At 42.3% G+C, this 13,073-nt stretch overlaps 1 protein-coding gene across 4 annotated transcripts in view; it reads right to left on the bottom strand.

Annotated features, from left to right (window-relative positions):
• The window catches only part of LOC120785567 (A disintegrin and metalloproteinase with thrombospondin motifs 2-like), a 143,951-nt gene that overhangs the window by 23,577 nt on the left and 107,301 nt on the right, over window positions 1-13,073 (bottom strand). For all 4 annotated transcript variants that reach the window (XM_040120387.1, XM_040120388.1, XM_040120385.1 and 1 more), the window contains one exon: window positions 5,237-5,442. In XM_040120387.1, the coding sequence (XP_039976321.1) occupies window positions 5,237-5,442 (206 nt within the window). The remainder of the gene's footprint in view (window positions 1-5,236; window positions 5,443-13,073) is intronic.

Here is a 13,073-nt window from a genome sequence, read left to right as displayed (position 1 = left end):
TGTGCATTTTCCAACCTGTCAATCAGCTTGTTTTTGTAATTTCAGTGTTGGGTTAGAGATTGAATTAAAACCTGAAGCATGAAAAGGAAAGAGGGCACAGAGATGTGCAATAGCAAGTAAAAGAGGGGGTAAATGTTCTAAAAGACAGAATAAGGAAAGGGTAACAGAGACTGAAACCCTGGAACAAGAGAGTAGCTCTGTCACAGGGAAGCGACAGGTTGCTTTTAATCTGTACTTTGTTAGCTGCTAGCACCTCATCCACAGGTTCACACCTATATTTATTATTACAATGACACCTTACCTTAAATATTAACACGTCATATAAGGAAATAATTAATCTATTTCTGTCTATTTCTTGGCCCTTACTAAGACTAAGGGAAACATAGTCGTAATAAGCTCATAAAGGGCTTAAGATACATTCAAGCTAAGTGTGTAATATGACTATTTACACAGTTCTCCATATACTGAGCTCATGTGTTTTAATCAACTCATCATGGAGAGTGGGCTTAATTTAATAGGCAATGAAAATTTGACCGGAAACGTTTTGAAAATATATATTAAAAACACACTGATGAAACAGAACTGAGTCATCTGGTAAAAATTTGGCTGGAGTGCTACATAAATTAGTAGACTTTGGACAGCTTTTCTACATCTTTTTGTCAACACACATGGGAGTACTTAAAAACTGAGACCCAGAATTTGAGCTCTCAGTCTGACAGTGCTCCTTACAAATCTGTGACACTTCCAGCTAACAAGGTGTCTATTATTACCTGGACTGCCTCTCCTTTCCCAGCTCTTCCTTCCACTTACTAATGTGACTTTTCTCTGCCTCCAGGAGCTTTGGGAAAGACAAGACTGCATTATCTGCACCACTTCCAGACAGTTCTTACAGAAATTATGCTCATTAGATACTGGAGGCATTAAGGTGCAGACAAAATACACCTCTGTAAACCAATATGCATCATTAAAATTAAACATGCACACAAACATGCGAGCACACGCCCAACACCCCCAGACACACACACACCCCCAGACACACTCACACACACACACACACACACACACACACACACACACACACACACACACACACACACACACACACACATCAACGCACCTGCCTCATTGGCAGTGACTATTCATATCCATTGAGAGTGTGATTAACACTATGCAGTACCTCTTTAAAGGTCTCCATTAATGGGTGAGACAGACATGTAGACAGACAGATCACCGGTGGCTACTAAATCTATCACCACGATTGTCACCACAGGATGATTACTGCACAGTGGCCTCCATTTGGGATCTGGCACACAGCAGATTTACAACAACACTGTTGCTACAACACTGTTTTTAACTTTTTTTTAATAAATTACATAACAACATGTGATAATATATACAGTGGAGCCGCATACTTTAAGATCACGACACAGCATATAGAGTACACTGGTACTTTGTAATAAATTAAATTGACTAGATGGCACTTTTGTGTATGTATTCAAACACTTCAGTCGTTAACTATCAATTATCCAAATACTACTGTTGTTTTGAGATAAGGAGGGCACACAAGTACTCCAAAGTAAACAACAAAATGATGTTAAGCCTTTCCTGATATGAGGCCCCGGTCGTCTACATGACAGCATTTGTCAGTGCTTTCTAAGACCGTCTACAAACTTGACCTTGACAAAACTGATTGAAATGGGTGTTTTCTGATCTGCCACCACTGTGGATAAAATGTCCAACTTCATTTTTGTGTTTTTACACAGGTCTGGTCTATTAATTGTTCGTTGCACCTGTACCAGTTTGATAAAGACATTGGTGACATTTACCTGGCACATTTCCTTTTACAATGTGCGTGTTTATTTGTTTATTTTTGCACATATTTGCATGAACATTCTCATCCATGGATCAGACTTATTCTTAGTCCACTGATGCAACTGAACAAGAAGACATGAGGAAGGTAGGTAAACACACGGGAAAGGAGTGGGGAGCAGAATTACCAATACACACATTTAACACACACACTTCGACACTCCTGTCGAACTTCGCAGACAGCATTTAGTGGTTTTCTGTAGGAGCGCTTTGATGTCCTGCAGACAGCAGTACTGCCTGCTATCCTACAACACACACACACACACACACACACACACACACACACACACACACACACACACACACACACACACACACGCAAGACCACATTGTCCACCTTGACCCTTAGCTCACTTCAGCTCTAATTCAAAGAGACACATAAAGACACAGAGGAAGAAGATGCAGAGAATTATTATAAAAACACAATAAATGAGAAGAGTGAAAATAAACTATGAGAAACAATGCATATATTGTAGTTTCTCTATAATAACCCTCTGCATTGGAACACAAGTGCTTTATCCTCGAAAGGTGGCTCTACCACAGTGTAAAAGCCTCCGTAACAAAAGACAGAGGATTGTTTCACACACTTTTTGGATGGACCGCTTCAGCGGGGCCAGCCCTATAAATGTGAATGACTGTGACTGACTCACTAACTAACTGACTGGGTGATGAAGTTATACCACTGGTCAGCCGAGAGATGGCGTTTACCCATGAACTTTTCATTTCTCGAAATGAAAAGTTTCTATTGCATCATCAGGGGGCATTTACAGGCACTGTTGCCAACTTAGCAGTTTTGTTGCTTGATTAGTGAACTTTTCAGACCCGTTTAGCGACTTTTTTTTCTTCAAAAAAGCACCTAGTGAAGAATTGAGAGACTTTTTGGACAAACAACTTTTCATAGAAGAGTGTCGACAGTATTGCCCCACGAGAGCAAGGTCGGACTTTCCCTCCCTCCGCAGTAACACCTCTCTATGCGTCTCATTCAAGTGACCGTACGGCAGCTGACACGGACGTGAATGAGCTTCTAACTTTCTCTCTGAAAGATCATTCTACAAGTAAATGTAGCCGAAATCACAGCACAGCCGTAGTCTTTAACTTATGTGTTGGGTGACTATGTCAGACGATGTCGTGTTTATAAAAATCAGGATTTTAGCAGTGCTGAGCAGTATCTTGGAAATAGCTTGGAAGTGACTGCTGGTTAACAGGTTGTCTTAATGGGCCGCGTTTCAGTCACTATTTCATAATTATTCCATTGTCTGACAACAGAGACAGAAAAACATGTAAATGAGAACAGCTTTATTAAGAATTCGGCTGTATTAAAACACTGTATATGTGAGCACAGAGAGTAGCAGAGAAGGAAAGGGATAAAGGGGGGTCCAGCCACATAATAGGTTTTGACCTAGTCCTGTTTTCAGGTGTGTTGAAAGTGTAAATATGCCTACAGAAAGGTAAAGATCAGATACACTCAATTCAGCCTGGAGGTATGGGGAGAAAATTGGGTAGAGAAAGCAGTAAAAATACTAAAGTGGCAGAAGAGCAGAGGAGACATCTTGACATAAACTTGATGGTTTTACAGTGTTAAAACAGTGCCCTTATTTTCTCAGTTTGTTTTAAAGATTAATTGTAAAAACCATACATGATCATATAAACCATATTACAGCATTAAAGTTAAATCAGTAAAACGCTACTTTCTAATAAAAGTTCTCCTTGCTGTGTGGTTAAGCAGCCACAATATTACAGTATCTAAAAAACTGTCCTATGTATGAAGGCCTTCAGAGGGTACCTGTGGCAAATATATCTTCTAAAACCATTCTCCTTACCCTAGCTTTAACTCGTGTGTCTTCTCATAAACCTGTGCTATCACTCACAATATACTTAGAAAGTTTTTTTTGCCATTGTTGAGGATTTGTTGCCATAAACTATCCCAGTCGTGGAGGAGTAACAAGGCAAAAGAGCTCAGTGTGGAGCGAGTCAGTGCTGCTGAGAGACTGGAAGAGTGAGAGAAAGACAGAGAGGGAAAGAAATAAAACAAAGACAAAGAGAGAGAGAGGGAGAGGGAGGGAGAGAGAGAGAAAGCGAGAGAGAGAGGAGAGAGAGCACACACCCATCCTGAAGTGAGCAAAGCAAACTTTCAAGAAGAAAGTCGCCCAGATGCCATGCGTGGGAGGCAGCCCTTATTTATTTATTTCTGTTTATCTGGCTGTCAGTAATTTATTCCGAATACACTGTTTAAAATACTCCTTCTCCCTCTGTCTCTCCATCTCTTCCCCACAGATTAGAGGGGGGGGGGCTGCGACAGGGCTGCGTATTCCCTTCTCCTATATTGTCTAACAAATATCTAAGAGGGGAGGCAGAGAGCACAGCGGCTCTTGTTCTTTCTCAAGCGCTGAACTGAGAAAAAGAGGTGTGGTAGGATTTGTTGCTGTATGCTTGCACCTGCTTAACAGTCGGAGATTGGTTCCTTGCACAGTGGTCGCAATACAAGCAAAAGCAAACAGGAGCATGCACATAAACAGATGCACAGACACACATGCGTACAAACAGCTCACCACAGGTTTAATTTGCAAAGATTAAAGTCTGCAATGTGTTCAGTGTCACACCAACGCACATGCTCATGTACACACACACAAAGACAGACAGACACACAGACACACACACGTAAAAACACCTGGGAGTGTGAGTGCTTGGCAAAGTGTTGTTGTGGCCTGGAGCGTACTGCCTGCTGTTTCTGCATCTCTCTCACACACACAGTCACACAAAAACACTCACAATGAATGATGACATGACACAAAGCCTGATGAAATGATATGAAGAAGCCCCTTCAGAGCACAAGGCTCATCTAACACACACACACACACAGACACAGACACACACACAGACACAGACACACACACACACACACACACACACACACACACACACACACACACACACACACACACACACACACACACACACACACACACACAAATGAAATCTCATCATATTCAGATAGAGAAGAAAGGATTACCTGAGGCTGATTGCTGGATGAGAACATGTAGGAAGGGAATTGAATCCTCATTCAGATGGTGTGTGTGTGTGTGTGTGTGTGTGTGTGTGTGTGTGTGTGTCTTTTACCCTCTTTCTTTGACCTCCCTATGACTTACTTCACATTCAACTCAAATGGAACAGTTTTCCCATTTAATAATTTCATTTTTTAAAGCAAGACAATAAATGTCACTTATGGGCATCTGGGAACTTGTATATGGGGTGTACATTAACATGGATTCATATGTTGATGTGACACCTCAAATGTTGGCAATTTACATGAAAGGACCATTAATCTACTCCTCTGTCTGTGTGTCTGTGTTAGTGTTTGGACACTTACAATGTTCATGAGTGTGAGCAGGTACTTTTGCACATGCTCCTTCCCGTGAAACTGGACCACCGAGTCGTCGACACCCAGCAGCACCTCGATGTTGTAGGCCCTGTCCAGGCTCTGTCTTCGCGTTCGCCCTGCTCGCGTGTGGTTGATACTCTGCTCCACACCACGGTACAGAGACTCCAGGTCCATCAGACCACCGAGGTCAGCACCTAGAGTAGAAAAACACACAAGTTTTGCAATAAACATATGCAATGAGACCAGGAGATTTGAGGCATTAAAACTGGCACATGTACTTGCATACAAATATCAATGTCGGAGCGATGAAGGGAGGGAAAAAAAATCAATTCCCTTCTTTTTATTTGGAATGAATAATTCATTGAGATACTGTTGTATCAATCTCATTAAACAGCATTCAACTAAAACAAAAAGTGAAGTTGTGGGCCAGACAGCTAAACAATGAGCTGAAACTATATACAGCTCCGTAAAGCCGAGGGGAGCTGCAGAGTCCGGTGAAAATTCTTTAGGTTCATTGCTACAGTAGGTGCGATGCCTCTCACATTACACATTGTCATTTAATATATTGTTATTATAAAAAAATTGATCGTAGCTACTTTAAATATGACCTGAAATTTACCAAATGTAGATCATATTGCTGTGTATTGTCCTGTTTCTCTACTGTTACCTCTCTCTGCAGCAATCCCCTTTTTAACATGTCAGTAAGTGTTTGCTTTCTTTCAAATCTGCTCACCTTGCATGTGTCTGCTTCTCTCTGACATTTTACAGTTTTGAACACTCTCTTCATACACATTCACATATGCACATGTGTACTTATTTGAGCAGTTGGGTGTTGATGTCTGTGTGTGTGTCTTCTGTTTGCCTTCCCAGGCACCAGTTGACAGAATTCGAGCACGTGTCCCTTGTAACCGGTGGTAGCGGTGCGGCTATCCTTTGCAGATCCTCTCCTAATCAACCAAATATTTCTGCTCCCATCTGAATAAAAGCAGCAGATGGTGCTTGCTAAACACATGGATTAAGACAGCTCCCTCACACAGGGGTCTGCCCACCCTGCTCTTTTCTTGGCTTGCTACATGCTGGAAAAATGTAAATTACACAAGAAACTCAATTTGAGGTTATTCCATCGGAAAGTGTGCAACGAACAGCAGCCCTGATTAGTTCAGATCACCAATTACTTCTCTGGTTTTGCCTACAAGGGAATGTCAAACTGTGTGTTATTTTGTTTGGACATTTTTGGATAAACTGCAATTCTGGCTCTTAAATGACTGTATTTAAGTTTTCAGGGTCCAGTCTGATCCTGTTCCTTTTTAATTTTGAAACCAGGCAAGGAGTTAAAATCAGTGAGGACGCAGAAGATAAATTGTCCTGTCTCCAGAGCCAAGGCCATCCATCCCTGATTATCCCCCTTTCTACGTCTCGCTCTCTCTCATCCTCCCGGTATGTAGACACAGCATGGCCTTGCTTTGTATGGAAGCAATTGAAGGCCACGTCATGCAGTCTTGAACATGTGGTCTCAGTGGATTCAACGAAGCACTATACTCCCTGACTCCAGCCAAGGCCTCCCACAGCCAAGGATGACACACAACGCAGTTCATGGAGTGGTGTGTGTACAAGTGTGTGCATGCAGGTGCCTGTGAGCCAGCACTGTCTGGACCAACATTTCCAAATGGGCTATAAATCACTGTTCCAACAGGAGTTTTAATTTAGTTGAATCTTGGGTGTGGGGCCCACTATCTGTAATAGATCAGCTGTTTTTGACTGCAAGGCTCTATTCGGAGGTGCTGGGTACTGAGTTGACTCAACACGTGGCATGAGGGGACAGTTGGAGCTCCAATGTTTTGACACATACACTTAGAAAAAGTGTTGAGTGGAGGGAAAAGAACAAGATGCAGGAGGGAGATACAGGGAAAGACAAGGGGAGAGAAAGAGAGATCTGCCACCTTATCTCCCAATCAGCAAGGGGCATCCCGCTTTCCCACTCCCTCTTATGCAACGTTTCCAAGGCAACGGGCTCATGGGTAAAACCACGACCGCATGGCTAATATTGGCTCCTGAGTCGCGAGTAGAATGAATCTGGAAGTCTGAATATGATCCCATATCTGCCCACATTCCAGTGAGTGACAGATTAACCAAACAGGAAGGGAGAGAAACACGAGTTGGGGGTCAAAGATAGAGACCAATGTCATAAAAAAATAATAAAAGATGAGAATTTGAGAGGAGAATTGGAAGATTTTTGCATCATATACTTTTTTTCTGTTTCATTGCTTGCCGCTGTCTCACACACACGCTGAACATTCCCTCTTTTTGTTAGTCAAGGAAGCTGGATATACAGCGGTGTATTTCACAACAACCCTAGCCTCTTCCTAGTTATAGCTGCCTTTAATGAGCCTGGTGTCATAACCACACCACCTGCTTTTAAACACAGGTCCAGATATTTTTACCTTTTGTTTATGTAATGTTGAGACGAAACACAGAAAATCTGTGTTCTGTGTGAAGTGTGTTCTCACTTTTAACTGCGCCTTTGCAAAATTGCAGTGACTTGGACATCGTGAATGAGACAATGTAGGGGCACTGCATAACACAGGGCCACAGCTGTATGGTAAGTGGAGGGAATAAGGTAGAGATAACTCAAAGTGACACAAGCAGAGTGGAAAACAAGAAGTGCCCAAATCAAAGGTTGGAAGGTGCTTTACTAGGAGGTGAGCTCTAACTATTTAAACCTCTCCATTTCATCACAACTCTGTCCTTGCTTACACTTGCTAAAACACTATTTTTCTCTTGCTTCAGCTGTTTTGGAGCAAGGTTTTTCAGAGAAAATTGTGGAGGAATGAGGTGCAAGAGAGATTGAGGGGGGTGGTGAGGGAGGCGAGAGGTAGAGCTGAGGAGTGTGATGGATGAGAGCGAGAGATGAGAAGAGACCAGAAGGACCTTGGGTGTTGTGAGTTCCGCTTCAAGCTCCTACAGTGATGGAGAATATCGCTCTCTTGTAGAGCATCCGAGTCTGTCTGTGTGACTGCAGGGCAAAGCATCAGGGTGCGCTGCCGTGTTTCTTGCAGCAATAGCTTACATTAGCCTCTGTCCCAAAACTGTTATCACTCTCAACATACAGACAAGGGATTGATCATGACATTGTTCACTTTTTCTTCCTCCGCGGAGGATCATCTGCAGTCCCAAACCTTATCCTCCCACAGCTCTTACCTGCATGCACATACACAACCCTTCATGTCTCTTCCTACCTGCAGCTTTCCTTTCCTTTTCTGGTCCTACCCGCTCATTCTCATTTACATTTTCACACTCCCATCTGTATCCCTATACACACACACCTCCCCTCTCCACCTCCACCATCACACACACAAACACCCCACCTTACATGCAGACCTCCTCTCACACATCACTCTCACTCCCCAAGTATTCTCATTCAGGTGGGGGATAGAGCACGGCCTTATTAGGAAACAAAGGTTCTTTGTCTTTCAACCTTTGCAAAATGTCAAGAATGTCTGGTTGCCCGCTGATTATGAGGTGCGTTGAGAGGGGGGGGTCGAGAGAGTGAGGGGAGACTACAAGCCACAACAAGAGAGAGAGAGAATGGTAATGATAACTCAGGTCAAGTCACATCTTACTGCAGAGGAGTGGTCTTTGGTTTAAGGTGACTGTTTGACAGTCAGGTGTGGCACATTGCTCTGCTCCGCATTCAGGAGCTCTACTGTATAATGACTGGCTTTGACCTTATGATGGTCTCTCTGGCCAGATCATGAGAGTATGTGTGCGTGTGTGTGTCTGTGTCTGTGTGTGTGTGTGTGTGTACTTGTACTTCGGTCTTTGTCAGGACCAGTTTGAGTTTTAGTGCTTGGGAGTGAGGAAATTTTGGGAAAGTGAGGACATTTTGGCCGGACATCACAACCTTAAACGGTTGTTTGAGGGTTAAGACTTGGTTTTAGGGTTCAGGTTAGAATTAGTTTTAGGTTAGGCTTAGGGTAGGCGTCGGGTTAGGAATTTAGTTGTGATTTACAAGTATGTTTGTGTGTGTGTGTGTGTGTGTGTGTGTGTGTGTGTGTGTGTGTGTGTATGTGTGTGTGAGTGTTCGTGTATGTTAGATCAAATCGCATGTTATGTATGGTTCATGATCCTTCAGCATAACATAATAACTCCCAAGTACAACACTGGCTTCATGAACAGTGATTTATGCAGAGCAAAGCAGGCTCAGTCACAATAGTGAATTAAATTTATATATATATATATATATATATATATATATATAGTAAATACACACACTTTCTTACACAAACACGCACACGACATGATGACAATACATTTATTTAAGTGGACTGGTTGGTTGCCAATGCATGCTCTTTTACAGCGACGCCCCATGGACTTTTAAAAGAAACAAAATAGCAGACATAGACAATAAACAAGCTCTATTAAAAGCTGTCATAGGCAGTTAGAGGACGATTACTGAAAATGGTCTTGATTGATTAGTGTTAAGGTGCCAGTATACTCCAACAGTTCTTGTTGAATGGTAAAACTGTCTGAAACCCTCTTCCCCCATACTTTTTCGACATTGGAATTTGAGGGGCTACATCCAACAATTTCTGTAACTTTCTGTAACCCACATTCCAACAATCACGCCCATTACACACCATAATTGGCCAGCTGTGCAGAGGTAACAAAGAGTAAGAGTTTGAACTTTTTCCTCTAGCTCTTTTTTTTCCATTTGTTCCATAACTATTTATTTCACTTTTTGTGCGTAGAAACAAGTGCAACACTAGGAATTCTGAATTCCTTCTGGGAGAGACTGTATAAAAGTGTGCGCTGTTGTTCCCACGTGTCAACAACTATTGCGTATCGCCACTTTCTATGATGGCTGGCTTTTCACTTGCAGTGTCCAAGACTTCCCTAGCCGTTGCCCACACTGTTTGTGGTAAAGTATTACATGACTTTAAAATAAATATATTTAATTCTTAGAAAATAAAGCTGGTGTTAACTTGTGTGGGAAAGCATTTTTAGTGCTGCTAAATTAAACAAGATGATATGACCGGAATGTACTGCGATGTATCTATTTGGTATAAAGAGTCTTAGAGGAAAAAGGCACTTATTACAAAAAAGTAATATATTAATAACTTGAAAATTAGTTGCATACTCAAGTGATTTTCCTACACACACACACACACACACACACACACACACACACACACACACACACACACACACACACACACACACACACACACACACACACACACACACACACACACACACAGAGTCTTCCTTCAGGAGAGATTAAAATGTTTAGTGTTATTGTGCATTTAGGTTATTTTTCTAGCGCTTACTCATGAGTGGCAGCAGGTAGGAGGGGCGATGGTGAACTCATTAGTGCTTACCTAGGTTCAGGGCTATCTGTCCACAGGGAGGCACAGTTATCCACACACACGTGAACTAATTTACTTACAGACACGTCTTGGTCGCATAGCCCAGGGCATGGACATTTTGTCACCCCAGTGACAGCTTTATGGGTTGTCACTGTGATGAGTGGCTTGGACAGCGGACTGATAGCGCTGCTGCTAGCATCTGGGCCGGTAGCAACATACCACGTAGTCCCACAAAATGTGCCCATACTAAATGCTCATTATTTCTAAGCTGCCATATGACAGCTGTAAAGGCTACACAGTGCGGAACACAGTGAACTATGCTTCCCATAATCATACTGCCGTTAATTATTTAGGTTGGCAGCAATCTAATTTTACATGGACAGCTCCCTGAAGACCAAAATAATTATTCATACATCAAGCACTGAACTTTGCCCATTTATTAATAACCGCTTTAGGTTAGGGCTGTTTATTTTTAACAGTAATTTCTATAATGCTGATGAGATGTTTGAGTGGTCGAGCCTTGGCTGTGAGTTTGTCCAAAGATCCATAATATTAAGGCTGATGCATTATATCTACATATCTGTGCTCCCTAAAGAGGAGTAGAGGACCATTTTTAATATTGCATGAGGCAGCCTTTATAATCAGCAGCCAAGAGGGCCACCTATCCTCACAGCTGCTCGGTGTGTCTGGGTGGATTTCTGGTGGTTCAGGAGACAAGGCAACCTTTGGCTCTGCCCTCTTACATAACTGTCTATCTGTCAGAGACACACGGGGCTCTTGGCTGCTGGGGAGGTGTTGTGGTGCACACCGATTCCCCCAGTGCCCTGCTGTATACCACAGTTTCATTAGTTGAACTGAACCACTTCTTCATAAAGTCTATAATGTATGCAGAGTTACGTTCATAATGCAAAGTCATCAAATGAAATAAGCTCTACTGAGGTTTGAAACTGAAAGAATCACTCTCATGATTGCACATATTGTCACAAATGAGCCTAAATTAAGTGGCGATATTTCTCACAAGCTGCAAGGAACCTAGCGAATGCTTTTTGTAACATCAATAATTACAGCAAGAGGAACAGCCCGTGTAAACATTGCAAACACATCTCAAAACACGGTAATCCAATCATTGCCATCCACAGAGGCAATATTGTTGGCAAAGAGCAATCATGTCTCTAAACTCCCTCTCTCTTCACTCTGTGGTGGGATCTACATAGCTTGATGTAAACTGGAGAGCCTTAGTGTCCAATAACACAGCAAAGCTAGGCTGATATAGGGCTTACTGCAGGTCTCATCCTGTCTGAAACTGACCTCTCTCAGTGCCTGGCTGCCTGTCTTTCCCTGTGTCTGTCTATATCAGCTTCAGAAAGACAGGCCTTTATAAAGGTCTCTTATGAAATCAAAAAGAAGGAAAACGTCTCCAGCCATGACAGTGCTGCAAACACAAACACATAACAGCACCAGTATGTAGACGGAAGCATTTGCAGACAAGACAAATTCATCTACATCTCTTAATACTGTCCTAGCAAGCTCCACTGCCCGTATGTCTACTCTAAGAAAACTTGTATCTCTTGTAACATGCATCAAGAGGAAGATAAAGACAGAGAGGCTGAGAGCGAGGTGCAAGGTCCAGATTACAGAGTACCTATAAATCTCAGCAAAGACAGCCTTCTGCTGGCTTGAAGGGTTTGTGGCCCCCTTGCCACCTCTCTCCCCAACACTGCAACCCTGCTTTCCTTGGCACCTCTCTGCTTCTGTCACCACATCCTCTCCTCTTATATATCAACCCTTTCTCCTAAAAATGATGTTCACATACAACTCATGTGCATTAGCAAATATTTTTTGTAAGAAATGGAATTCTGCCTGTATTATGTTTTAATCAGCATAATGAAGAAAAGTTCATATTGAACGTACCAGAAAAACCTTCACTGTCTGCATATTTTTTTTCCTACAATATTTGCTCCCGTTACTAAAGCAGGATGGATGTTTTTATGGTTATGTTTAGACAGCTGTTCTCTGGGTTCAAAATCCTGTGCTTTGTATGAAAAGTAATCCAGGTGTCAATTACATTGGCTTCAAATTATATTTGGCAAAGCAAATTTAAGTTTTAACAGCAGGGTTGTGTACTTAAAGTGATGTTTTTATCTTTTGCTTCTGCTGCTATCTTTTCTCTCTCCGCCCATATCCTCTGCCCTCTCGCATTGTCATTGCACTAACTGGATCATCAGGCTGCAGTGGCTTGACATATGTGTTACTGATTGGCTATGAGATGGACTGTATGTTCACTAGTCTTTCACTGAGATATATCTATTGTGTGTATTGAGAACTTGGGTAAAAGGCATTATGAAATCAAATAATATTAAAACTCTTGTTTCTGCTCCTCATTTCTCCTTCCTGCACCCATAGCCCCAGGCAATGTCCTGTCCTGTCCTGTCCTGGCTGTGAAGTACTCAAAGAGCAGC

This window comes from Xiphias gladius, chromosome 23 (genome assembly GCF_016859285.1).
Source record: "Xiphias gladius isolate SHS-SW01 ecotype Sanya breed wild chromosome 23, ASM1685928v1, whole genome shotgun sequence".
Lineage (NCBI taxonomy): Eukaryota > Metazoa > Chordata > Actinopteri > Istiophoriformes > Xiphiidae > Xiphias > Xiphias gladius.
This window is presented reverse-complemented; position numbering and strand designations above follow the sequence as displayed.